Below are 13,400 nucleotides of genomic sequence, written 5' to 3' on the forward strand. Positions count from 1 at the left end.
AGAGAGAGAGAGAGAGAGCGCAAGCAAGAGAAACAGGCAGAAATTTCAAACAAAATATTTATAAACCGCTGAAGTAGCAGCGTCCACAAACTGTTAAAAAAGCGCTAAAAATAATGTATATAAACGCTTTTAGCACTTTGCAGATGCTGCTGTGCTACTTAGACGGTATCTTTACTAGTAAGACTACTCATTTTGTTTCTTTTTTCATGCAGGTTATAACCTAAATTATATTATTATAATATTGCTAAATTATATAATTATAATATTGCCTGCAGGCAATAACCTAAATATTTAGAAAAGTAAAAAAAAAAATGTCATGTCGCCTGCGAATATGCGAATATTTGAATATTCTATTTATAAAGATAAGAAATTATAGAGATAAGAAAACGGCGAAATTTTTGCTCTTGATTTTTATATGAGTATAAATGTAACATACATAAATTCTTTATATTCTTTATATTCCTTATATTATATATGATTTGTTATCCACAGATCAACATTAGGATTTTATTATGTCTTAATACTATTGTATTGAAACGAACAATGATTAACTGTAAAACACATTCAGTTGAAAAATGAAAAATTTGTCATTTGGCAAATAGATTATTGATCACGCGTTTAATTATTACTTGCTAATTAAACGGATACATGTATCGGACTGATAATTACATTACAATAAACTGAGAAGAGTTATCCAAGATAAATTGTTGTTGTAAATGTGAAAAAGATTAGAAACTGTGGATATACATATATGAATGTTTTTCCCATGCGTGACATTTTATCAATTCACTAACTGATTACAACTAACTGATTACAACTTTCGCCGTATCGCCGACTCTAGAAATTTCTCATATATACACAAATTTATCTCATTCTACTAATATACACCTTCCCTCGTTTTATTACATGTACCATATATATGTAGTCTAGCAAAACAATCTTTTACTATAGAAAATTAATATAACATTTAGGATGAGGTTCGTGATATAAAATAGATCTATTACAAATTGATGCAGAAATTTTTCACTCTTTAAGTGGTTGTCATTTTAATATGAAATAAATGTATCGCGAAACTACCCAGCAAACTGACATTATTTGTAATTATTTTAATATTATTCTGATGTTAAAGATGTCATTTTAACGTCAAAATTTTAACGACAAATAATGTCTTATTTGCTAGGAAGGTGCGCTTCTTCCCAGTCAGAAATGATAATGGAATCGACATCGAATCGATGTCGATTCTATGTAGATTTCATTATCATTTCTGACTGAATTAATATCTAATAACTTTTTTTAACATTTAATATAATTAACGCGATTATGATTTACGTTATTGTTAACTTTCTCTTGAGGAAATGCCGAGATAGAAGTGCACATGTAAATAGCAAATTACCATAAGAAACGCTTTCGGTAAAACTTAAATCGAGTCTATAGAAAGTTGCTCTGTCATTTTGTTAGTCGCGTCACAAATAAAACAGATGTTCTATTGCGTGACAATCGATGATGTGCGTATCAATCGCATGATACAATGTATAACGGCAGTATTTTATAATGCACAAATCTAACGTAAGATTTCATTGTATGACTTCAATAATGACGAATATTGTTGATATTATTAACACAAATATATCTCGTGAAATTGTGCAGTCATTTAATAATTGCAATGAAAATTATAAATAATAACTTCAAGTTATAAAAACAAATGTTTTGTTTTGTATACAAAACATAATTGTCTTTCCGTACACAACACACAGATAAAGAAATAGATACTATATAACAATTTAAAAAAAAAATTATGTTCTCCTACTTTGTTCATCATATTATCAGATCAAAATCTTTGGAATTTTATCAGCAATATTGATTCTGAAAGAGTCTCTTTGAAATCGATCAACAGCGCAAAAATGCGTTAGATGATACGCGTTTATCATTACAATGACAAAAAAATGAAACTTATAGAAAAAAAACGCAACTAAGAAAAATATGTTAACGATTGGAAAACTGTCAATTATATTTAGAAAAAAACGCGCCAAATTTATTAGAGAAATATTTCATATTCCTGATTCATTTCCTAAGATTTTAAGCCAGTGCGAATGACTTTTTAATATCTTGCATAACTTGTACACGTTATAATCGCGAGAATATGACATAGACTGCGAACAGAAATGTAATATGTCCTTGCCGACTCTAATATTTCTATTACTATTACTACTATTACCACTAAAGAGATATTATGTAACATGATTGTACATTATGACTAGATGTCGAGTATCGATGAAATTCAACTCGTTCTCACTCGAGAATATTTTAATAAATGACAATTTTTTATACGTTATGTGAAACTGTAGCTAGCTACAGACATTCCATCGTTTCAAATTGATTTAGATATCACTTTTTACTTCTTATTTTTACATTGCAAATATTTGAAGCAAACAATTTATACGATTTATATTTACTATGATGTGATTTATAAATCTCATCTTCAATGACTGCGTTTTGAATTTTTTTAAGTATACGTTATCATTAGAATGTAATTATCGACGACATAGAACTCAATTTGTTTTACCGACTTTGAATTATCAGTCGTATTTAACACGCTATGCTTCAATAACTTCGTAGAAAGGTGATTTTCTGTTATCGAAATCGTCAAATGACATTTTATTTAAGCACGATCCAATGTGTATTCAACAAACTCACGATGACTAATTCTGATTCCTTTCGCTATAATCCTATATTATACAATATCTTATACCAATATTGTAAAACCTTATCATATCTTCATATGTACAGAGTGTCCCATAACTCTCAATTAATATTTCTGGGAATAAAAGAGGATGACATTTTGAAAGAGATGACGTTTTAAAAGTTTTTTTTGGGTCAAACCATTACCGAGTTATTAACGATTAAAGTTGCTCAATCAGATTACGCTCAGCTGGAATACGAAGGAGTGTAACGTGTCATAGAATTCTTCGCGCTTACTGTACATTCTTTCGATTAAAATTTTATTATAATTTTTTAATTAATAAATAAATGAATAAATCAATAAATGGGTAGATTATTTGTTTATTTATTTATTTATCTGAAAAATTATAATAAAATTTTATAATATAAGCGATTTATAATAACATTTTTTAATACAAGCGATAGATGTAATTAATTAGCATTGTTTTAGACTGTTCATTGAAAAGGATCATATTAAGAATCGAAACGTATGAATTTATTTTTTATGTAATATCATAAATATAAGATTTAGCACAAGTTAAAATTCTAATAGCTCTTGATTCGTATTTATTTCAAATAAAATTTTAATCGAGATAATGTACAGTAAGTATAGTACGAGTCCTATGACATGTTACATTCCTGCGTATTCCAAGTGGGCGTAATTGAGCAACTTTATTGACTTTGTAAATAACGGTCTGAATCAAAATTGGGAAAAAAACTTTTAATTTAAAATATCATTCTCTTTCACTGTCAGAAATATTAATCAAAAATTATAGGATATTCTATATACATCCTAGTTAATTAGCACATATAATATAGCTCTTTCGACTTTCTTCAAGGCTTATTTACAAGCGAGTCAACACTTACTTTCACCGGGTACCTCGGGCTGTAATTAAGCTTTAATTCGAATCAAGTGTCAGTCACCTTGGCGCGGCAAACGAAAAGAAGTGCGATATTCGAGCCACGGGAACGTTTATCATGCACGAACAAAACGCCTTTCCATTATAGCTGCGGTGTTTTATGATTTTATCGTAATTGCTTCCGGGACGAGTCTTGGAGAAAAGAAACTTCCTCTCTCTAGGATACGACAATATTTTATTCAAGTTGAGAACTGCGCATCTATTAAGACACAAAAGAATTTAATCATAAGAAAATAAAGGAGAAAATGACCACAACTGCTATTAATATATACAAATATTTAAATAGTTTTCTTACTATACAAGTATATATATATATATGTATATATACAGGGTGTCTCACAATCACTATATCCTAAAGAAAGATAAAGTAGAATAAAAAACCCTAATACAAAAAAGTGTTATTGTAGGCAATGTACAGAATATTTCCTTTTGTATTCTAATGCAATACTTTCTATGATTATTTAATATAAAATACGTTATAAAAGACTGTTGTGATGTTGAAGATAGAAAAAAATATATATCAATTTATCGTTACCAGGATTATTATGATGAGAAAAAAATGTAGAAAAATAATATTTTTTCTGACAAAAAATTCTCTTGCTTCTTTCTTGGTTTGCTTTTCTTTCTTTTATGTAAATATTAAATAACATTGTCTTATCATTACGTAATTTTTTATTTCATTCTAACGTGCAGGGAGGACAAGGCGGTTTCGAGGATGTGCGAAGATATGTCAAACAAGGAGGCGACTTTTGCAAGGACTTGGCATCGATTCTTCATGAAAGGTATTTTTTAAACGTTTTCTTCCCATTGTTCAACACTCATGCGAATTTTTCAATGAAAAATTGTGAAAATACGTTTCAGAGCCGAATTGGAAGCTACGTATGCGAAAGGATTGACCAAACTCAGTAGCAAGCTGACGAAAGCCTGCGCTAAAGATCAAGGTGATTATCGGTTATTTTCGGTACAAATTAATTTTATGCGTCTATCGCATTAGTATAGGATATTTGATCAATAATCAGGCGTAAACAATTGCATCTATCTCTATTTAATAATACAAAAGTTTAATGCGAAATTTCTCTTTCGCAAAAAATATTAATAATGAGTGATTCTTGACTTTTTTATTCGTCAGAAATATTGAAAATTCACAATTTATACATATGTATATTTATAGACTTGAATATGCAAATATAGTAATCGCAAGTTTTAATAAAAGAAAAGATGAAGGTCAGCTTTAGAAGGAAGAAATTTTGCTCTCTTTTTCTTATTCTCTGTAATCTTATCTGTTTATTAACTTCTATTTAATAACTTACAAGGAGAGGCTACACTCTACTCTTCACCGATCTTGATCAACTTACAACTTGTTGTAGAGGAGCCTACTAAATGAACTGTAAAGCCGTTTCTGCTAATGAGAACTTTTAGAAACCGAGTAATGAGCATTTTAAATTATATCTGGAGACCAAAAATCTGGAAACAATCTAACACTATTAAGTGGCCAAGATCAAGTCAAGGTTGATGATTAAATCAATAAAGATACTACATCTCATTAAATCTACCTTTTTGTATAAGACATTTTTCTCAAAAATATATTTTCCGAAATATTGGACTATTTTTAGATTTTTTGATATATTTTTGAACGTTTATTTCTCGACTTCTAAAGTTCATTAGCGGAAATGGCTTTTTGGCATGGCTCCTCTAACAAGTTTGCTGCAAGTTTAATCAAAATCGGTGAAGAACAGAGCGTAGCCTCTTCTTATTAGTAAGAAATTCCGGTTTATCTTTTGAGTAGTATATGTATAGTAAATCTCTCAACGAGAGTGCAGTGTATTGGCGCGTTGCGAAATACAGACGGTGCTCGTAGCAATCGTCTCTTCTAATTGTAAGTATAGATCTCCTCTTTCATAATACAGGTGGTAATAGCAACGGAGGTGTGAACGAGGCGTGGAGGTGTGTCGGCGAGGAGATGGAGGCTGCAGCGGAAGCACATCGGCTATGGGGCATCGCGTTAAGCGAACAACTTGCCAAACCGCTCAGAGTAAGTCCGAGTCTAGGGAGATGATTACGCTGATCAGAAGACCGCGTGAAAAAGACTGGATGCGCAATCATGTACTTACGCAACGTCACGATCGGACGTCACGGTTGCAAAACGGCAAAATTAGAATCGTTCAAGGAAAATTTACCTTGACAATTTTTCAGACAATACAAAGTGTCTAAAATTGAGACACAAGACATCTTTGGCATCAACACAAAATCTAAAATTGAGACATAAAACTTCAAGACGTCTAAAAAACGTTTTAAAGTTTTATGTCTCAATTTTAGACTTGTTGTTTATATTTATCTTACGAATTATTTCGCTGGCGAAAAGTACATCGAATCGGATCACAAATATTAAAATGAGACAAAAATTTGAGACGTGACAGTACTACATTACATATGCATATGCGCAGACAAATACATAAAGTTGATTTTCTCTTTATGGAAACTCGCAACCGAAAAGATTCAATCTTGTAATAGCATTGAACAAACTGAATCGAGAAACGAAAGGAATGAAAGGATGATATATGTATATATAACACACAGGTGGGTGTAGCGGAGACGCAGGGCCGATCGAGAAAGAGCATCGAAAATTCGGTGGACAAAGCATCCAAGTCGCTGCAAGAATGGCGTGGAGTAGCGGCAAAGAGTAAAAAGCAGAGCTTTGCGTGCGCGCGCGAGAACGAGAGGTTGCAGGATCTAGCACGGTTGCAGACCATCAGTCAAAGTCAGCAGAGCAACAACAGATCGTCGACGTCGAGTCATCACGTTACAGAGAAGGAAGCGAGCAAACTGGAGACTAGACGAAGGAAAGCTGAGGATTCCTCGCGACGAGCGGATACCGAATTCTACACGGTTAGCGTGAGAGCCGAGAGGGCCAGACTCGAGTACGAGAGTACGATGAAGAAAGGCGCGAAGCAAATGGAATTGCTCGAGGAGGAACGACTGAGCGCCCTAAAAGATCTCGCCAATGTGTACTTGACGCACTTGCAGGCGCTCGCGCCGCGATTGCAGCAGGTAATATACGAACATTACAATTGATCAAAATAATCGCGCAATCACGCATCATGCAACTATTTTCTTACTTATCATAAAGATAATTTAAATTTCTCAAATATACTTTCTTAGAGCGCCGATCGCTTACTAACGCCCGTGCGCAGTTGCAACGTGTCGCAGGACTTAGAGATCCTAAAAAATCTCGTACGCCGAATGGATAATCACGATGTGACGAACGCGGAACAATTATTGCCGGATTTCTATGCCGAACACGTGACGTTAGCGATGAATCGCGAACGGCGAAAACAGGCATTAGTGAGGGTGCTGCATCTGATAAGGCAAGATCTCGAGCGAGAAAGACGAGGTAGAGAAGGCCTGGAAACATTACATCGAGCTTTCGTTAAGACTCCGGCGTTTGCAGCGGACGAAAGCACGCAAAACGTAACGGATAAACTAAATCACGTACGTATGTCGAGCATTTATTGCTAATCTGACATAAGGCCTGTTCTTTTTGGCTCTTTCCTATTAGAGGAACAAAGGAAAAAAGATAAACTGGTGCAAAAGTTCAGCCAAAAAGAACAAGTTTATAGTCAGGACTATTATTTTGTACTAATAATAAATACGGGCGCGCTATATAAAAAATAAATACGTTTCGGCAGATGCGTTCAATGTTGTTGTACTTGGAAGCGGCTAGGTACAAAGTCAGCGGTACGCTCGCTGAAGTGGAGGGTAGCAAACGAATCAAACATCCCTTATCGGACCATATTTTAGTTTCGAGAGACAAACAGGGTTTGCAGCAAAGTGTTCTCAAGGTATAGTATTTTCAAGGCTAACTTTTCAAACTGTGAGGGGCAGTTGAATTAATTCATTAATGAAATAGAACATAAAATTCCTTGAGGAACGATAGAATCGGCTAATAGGATACCGCAGAATAAGTTTAGAAGTGGAAACAATCTCGTTATTACGTTCAGAATTGCGTACTATGAGAGATTCCAATGTAATCCTGAACTTTAATATATTGGATTAGGGAAAGTCTTTTTACAAGTTGATAAAAAAAAATATTCTATTTTTTTTAAATTGACAATTACACTACTTGACAGAACAACGTTTCAGCTTTAAGAATCTGTATTTTTAATTGCGATACGAGTTTTAATGGAGTTATGAACAATAAAATCAGAATGTTCCTTTTTACTTAATTCGCGAGTAACTCAGGAATAAAAAATCATAGAAACATTAAAAAAAAATGATTTTGTAGGAGAAGCTTCACGAAGATAGTCGAAAATTTGCTCAAATTTTTTTTTAGGCACATTACAGACCTACAAAGTGAAAAGAAAATTTTTCATTTTTTTTTGTTTGTAATTTTCTATATATAAAAATTACAAAACTGACATAAATTCAAAAAATATAATAATCATTCGAAAGTAAAGATTTTAAGCTTTAAAAACCCTTTTTTAAATTTTGATCATTTTTAACGAAGATATTGATATGGGGAAAGATCTTTTTAAGTAAAGAGACTTTTTCTCTGATCCTATATATAAAATCGAAATCATATGTTATATAAAACAAATAAGATCTTGTATTCTCTGATCTCCTTGTAGATTCCTTCTTGGGCAAAGAATGAATCTTTCGAAGTCCAGGACAGTGACGACGAGCTCGAGTTGCATTTGACCAAGGATCAGGACGGTGAAACTCGCGATTGGGCTGATCGCACTGCCGGTGACGGCAATTCAGAGAATCCACCGGACGAAGATGATTTTAGTGACTTCGACGAATTTAGCAGTCACTCGGAAGATAACAACAATCAAATTGATAGTACGGAAGTACCATCGGTTAAAATTGAACATGCAGAGCAATGCCGAGCGATTTACCAATATTCCGCGAATCTAAATGACGAGCTCAGTCTTAGTCCGGGAGACCTGATAACTGTTCATCAAAAACAACCAGATGGCTGGTGGATAGGCGAGTGTAGAGGCCGTACCGGTATATTCCCTGCCACTTATGTCCAAGTCATTCATTAGCATAAACGAATGATTTCACATTATATTGATATGCATAGGGAGATATATACATACTAACATTTCGAAGAAAACGTGATGAAACGTCGACCACGTGTTATGATAATAGTATCCTCTTACAGGAGTTTCCATCTGGCTTCGTTAAATCAGATAAGAGTATTATAATGTGCCAATAATGTTACATGCAATGATTACTTTATATGCACAAATCGAGGATATTCGATCACAAGTTCGCATAAAGATTACTTGAGAATACCAAATAGTAGTTACCACCACATTCAATACATCTAGTGTCGAGGTCTGGCGGAAATATTTTAATCATGTTATTATTTTTTTTTGCGCTACGTATACATTTATTGTTCTCTGTTACTACTATACATATATAATTAATGCTTGTTTATATGTATCGTTAAAACATACTGTGAAAAAGATCGGTCTGAGTTACGACTTTGAATAGTTTTATTAATTCTGACAATGCATTTTAACTCATTATGCGTATTATATCTATAATTCTTATAAAAATAAGCAATATAAGTTTAATTACATGATCTATCTTACTGAAAAGTTACTTTCCTAGCATGAAATTATATTGATACAAATCTTTATAACTGGTGTATTTCTTTAATTTGCCGTTATAAAAATTATGATTACTTATCGTATTTATTTACATCTTTTCTTTTGTCACTATATTTCAGCTTGGGAATATTATTTTTCAAGTATGCTGTATATGTATATGTACATATATCTCACTTTTAAAGCCAAGATTGTGATTACATGCGCGCGCATGTATAATTTTTTTTTGTAATTTATTGAAAATTTGTGAGTCATGTGAAAGTATGTAGCGAAACAAACTGTTTACGAGAGGAGAATCGTGCGCATGCAAATATAAAAAATTATCTATGTATTATGTATACATATATAATTATATATTTGTATCAAACAATCAATTATTCAGATATATGTATAAGAAATTATTAAGTATATATGTATATTCTACCAGTACTGATATAATTAATTTATTTACAAAAAAGTTGTTCATTGTAATGCGCAATTTGTTAATCCTCCGTATGGCCAAAGTGATCCTGTTGCAATTGCTTTTTTATCTTTTCTATGACATCGGTGCTATTGGCTGTAACAAAATGATTGCGTAACAATATCACGAAATAATAACGTCATTATTTGATATAATTACTACAACACACCACAAAACGGACTGGTACTGGCTGTAGCCACGAAAAAACTTCCACGCTGATTGTACATTTCTGCTCTAATGCCCATTTCCGAGCAAATGTTTTCATCGCATGGTTCCGCAATTATTTGTAAAAAATGCCTATATGTCAAATTCCATTGGTGTGCCCAAAAACTGCAATTGCGTGCAGTGACAGACGTTAAAGATTCTGTGAGATAGACGTAAGATCGTCCGTGACTACATATCGCTCGTTGTATCGCTAGAAGTGTAACAACCATTTTTTTTACTTATTGTTAGTTCCAGTTAACTAATTGATAATCATTTTATACTAGCATTAGCTAGTTAATAGTCATTTTATACTAACCAGCTGTAGGAATCGGTAAGTAATCAAAATATGACGTTCGTACACAACCAGGTTGCGTTTTACCGCCGTTTGGGTAGAAATCAACATGACCTATTTACAGGATGATATTAGGCTTAAGAGATTAAATACACGAGCTTCTTGGGAAATTACAGTTCCAAAGTTATACATTGTCGTAAAAAAGAAAAAAGTGCGCGCGATAAGCTATGGATGGATCAAGTTTCAATGAGCTACCTATAGCTTCGGGTAAGCCAAGTCCCAGATTCGTGAGTAATCTACCATTTGTATGTATCACGTCGACAAATGGTGCATCATTTTTATGTAAATGAACAGATGTATCAGCCTTGCGAAAACATGGTTGCGCCGGATCCAGACCGGTGATTCTCTGCACAGTCCATTTGTTTTGCCTTTTTTTCAACTCTCTTGCGGCAAATCCGCAAATATGAGCACCGAGACTATGTCCTACCAGATGTAAAGGACCCCAATTATTTACGCCCGATTGCGCGATTGTAGCATTCGTTACGTGTTCTATAAATCTTGATGAACAAGTCGACATTAGAAAGCATTAACAGATTAACTATACATATAGGCAATACAATCATTCGAAAACTTCGCGGCATTTAGAACTTCTTTCGAATTCATTGCATTGTCTGACAAGTTACCAATTACCATGTATCACATATACTTTTTGTGTACGCACTTTGATAATTGATATCCGACTATTCTGGTATTAACTGCTGCTTTATAATAATTCCACGTATTACTGCCGGCGCTCCAATCTATTATCACCACATTAACATCACCCTGTATACGATTCCATAAAAAAATGAGTGACTATTTAGAAAATGAGACTGCAATCGATGGACTCACCCATTCGAGTAATGCCTTTTCCATGTCTCTAATCCATGTTTCTTGGCCATGAGACAGAAAACCATGTATTATGACCACCGTCCTACGTTCTATTTTAAAGTCTGTCCATTCTAAACCGAACTGTTCGCCAAGCACTACTTGCACGCGATGAGGTTGTTTCCTAGAGGACAGAAGAAATTGCACATCCAAGGCGTCACTCCCATTAGGTTTACTGCTAAAGAACCACTCCAGAGCCGCCGCGACTTTCTTTCCCAATCCGAAACAGTCCACTTGTCGGGAATCGCTGAACAACTCTCTCGAGTTGCTTGTGGATAATGTATATGTGAAATTCGTCAGAGTAGTTGTCTCATTAAATAGAGGCAGAGTTGTGACGAATGTCGTTTCATTCAGTGCATGTTTAAAAGGCTGAGTTACATTTGTCAAATGCCATAAGCGAAAACATTCTCCAATGGAAAAATGGTACAAAACGGTGAACGTAAGAATGATTACAAATACCATCGTGATCATCGACTAGCACATTGGCTTTTGATATGTTGTCTTTTAACATACATGTATATATGAAATACTTATCATCCCATTTTGTTAGATAAGCTATGACGACTCGTAATTAATCGAAAAATTTTTAGATAAACAACTATCCTCACTTTTATACAGTTAAAATAACATTGATTAAATAAAGATGAATTGGTTTCTGATAATATATGTCGAAAGTTAGAAACCGATATAATGTTGTAATATTTCTCATTTATTTAGAAAGAGTCAATATTTCTTTTTATTTTAACTGATAAAAAAGTGGAAAAACAATTTTAATTTTTTAATTTGACTCATATTACATAATTAAAATTAGTTATTAATAAGATTAATATAGGGTGCTGAGGCAGGGTGCAAATGAGGGAATCATCTGGCTATCAATCAATTCGAGGATAATTCCGGGATAATTTTAGATAAAAATCCTAATTTTCCAGATCAATTAATTTTCATTAGTTGATTAATTTTCATTGATTCGCACATATATTATAATTTGTATTCAAGTTAAAATTTTATATGATGAATTAATTAAACAAATTAAATAAACAAATTTGGAACAATATCTAATACTTTATAAGTAATAAAAGAATATTCAACACAAAAGATGATTTCTCTGCTATATTCGATTTTAGACATTAAATCTAAGTTTTCTGTTAACTTGTAGTAACTTGTCTTATTGCATTTTTAAAGAAGGACTTATATCTAAATACTTTTCTTTTTATTAACATATCACAAACATCTTAAGAAATTATTAATTTATTGGCACTTTATTAAATTATTAGTTTAATTTTTAATATCCGCATTTGCTTTTAAATGTCATCTAAATTGATCATAATACTCATCGTTATCGATATAGTTCTTGCGCAAGCGCAGAAAATACTTCAAATTTCTTTTTTTTTCATGATTCGATTTTTTTTTAATGAAAGAATGACAAAGTTCCAGATAAGTTCCTAAAATGTAGGGATTTTTCAGGAATTTTTCAGAACATATATTATTAAATTTCAGGATAATTTCAAGGATTTAAGAACATTCAAGGATCGGTAGACACTCTGTAACTAAAATTAATAACATAAAATATTTCCAACATGAGTATACGAACGTAATTATTATATGAATTCTATATCTATTTTCATAAAAATGCGTAAAAATTATATTTATACACATGCATGCACATATATAGTACCGATCAAAAGTTTGGATCTATATAAAACGGCTATAATAGTCTTTCTCACTAATTGTAAAAATTTGAACAATTCTAGCAATTTAACGATTGAAGTAGCCCTACTTATGCAATATGATGATCTTTGCTCTTTTTTCACAATTTATTTGAATCCATTCTGAATATCAGAATCATGAATGCGTGAAATTATATTGAAAATTATAATATCGGATTTTCGTAACATTCTCGCAGCCTTATTTTATTTATATTAACCTTTAATATGTTTTGATAAAATATAATTATAATTTTCTTTTACGAAGTATAATTGAAGATCGATATATTTATTATTTTGCAACTCTTGCGCGATTCTCCGAATCAGCGCTTTTGTACTAATTGGCCAGTATCTTGCAATAAGTTTTTGATTGATGTCTTATCTCTTATTATTTTTACGAGTAATATAGGTTGTAATTTCTATATTTACATTACGGCATGCTATCGGGAAAATCATGTAGTGTGTCCAAACTTTTGACCGATACATATATATATATTGGGTATATATATATATATATATATATATATGTATATACATATATATATATATATATATATATAT

General features: G+C 32.4%; 2 protein-coding genes across 2 annotated transcripts in view; one reads left to right on the plus strand and one right to left on the minus strand.

Moving 5' to 3' along the window:
* Positions 1-8,683, plus strand: part of LOC105627551 — a 15,027-nt gene extending 6,344 nt beyond the window's left edge. Inside the window, exons 3-9 of the mRNA XM_012208836.1 lie at positions 4,332-4,420; positions 4,500-4,579; positions 5,546-5,670; positions 6,216-6,686; positions 6,798-7,127; positions 7,325-7,477; positions 8,264-8,683. Of these exons, the coding sequence (XP_012064226.1) occupies positions 4,332-4,420; positions 4,500-4,579; positions 5,546-5,670; positions 6,216-6,686; positions 6,798-7,127; positions 7,325-7,477; positions 8,264-8,683 (1,668 nt within the window). The remainder of the gene's footprint in view (positions 1-4,331; positions 4,421-4,499; positions 4,580-5,545; positions 5,671-6,215; positions 6,687-6,797; positions 7,128-7,324; positions 7,478-8,263) is intronic.
* Positions 8,684-9,735: 1,052 nt separating this feature from the next.
* On the minus strand, positions 9,736-11,607 carry LOC105627562 (pancreatic triacylglycerol lipase-like). The gene is made up of 6 exons (XM_012208847.1): positions 11,101-11,607; positions 10,931-11,034; positions 10,465-10,766; positions 10,234-10,323; positions 9,883-10,128; positions 9,736-9,809 (listed from the first exon to the last, which is right to left on the minus strand). The coding sequence occupies exons 1-6, from the start codon at positions 11,605-11,607 to the stop codon at positions 9,736-9,738; spliced, it is 1,323 nt and encodes a 440-aa protein (XP_012064237.1).
* Positions 11,608-13,400: the final 1,793 nt, after the last annotated feature.

Source organism: Atta cephalotes (assembly GCF_000143395.1).
Source record: "Atta cephalotes unplaced genomic scaffold scaffold00001, whole genome shotgun sequence".
Lineage (NCBI taxonomy): Eukaryota > Metazoa > Arthropoda > Insecta > Hymenoptera > Formicidae > Atta > Atta cephalotes.

Coding starts and splice junctions, on each gene's coding strand:
- LOC105627562 (XM_012208847.1), bottom strand. CDS start 11,607: ATGATCACGATGGTATTTGTAATCATTCTTACGTTCACCGTTTTGTAC. Junction 11,035..11,100: donor AAAAGGCATTACTCGAATGG/GTGAGTCCATCG, acceptor AATCGTATACAG/GGTGATGTTAATGTGGTGAT. Junction 10,767..10,930: donor GTCGGATATCAATTATCAAA/GTGCGTACACAA, acceptor TTGTTCATCAAG/ATTTATAGAACACGTAACGA.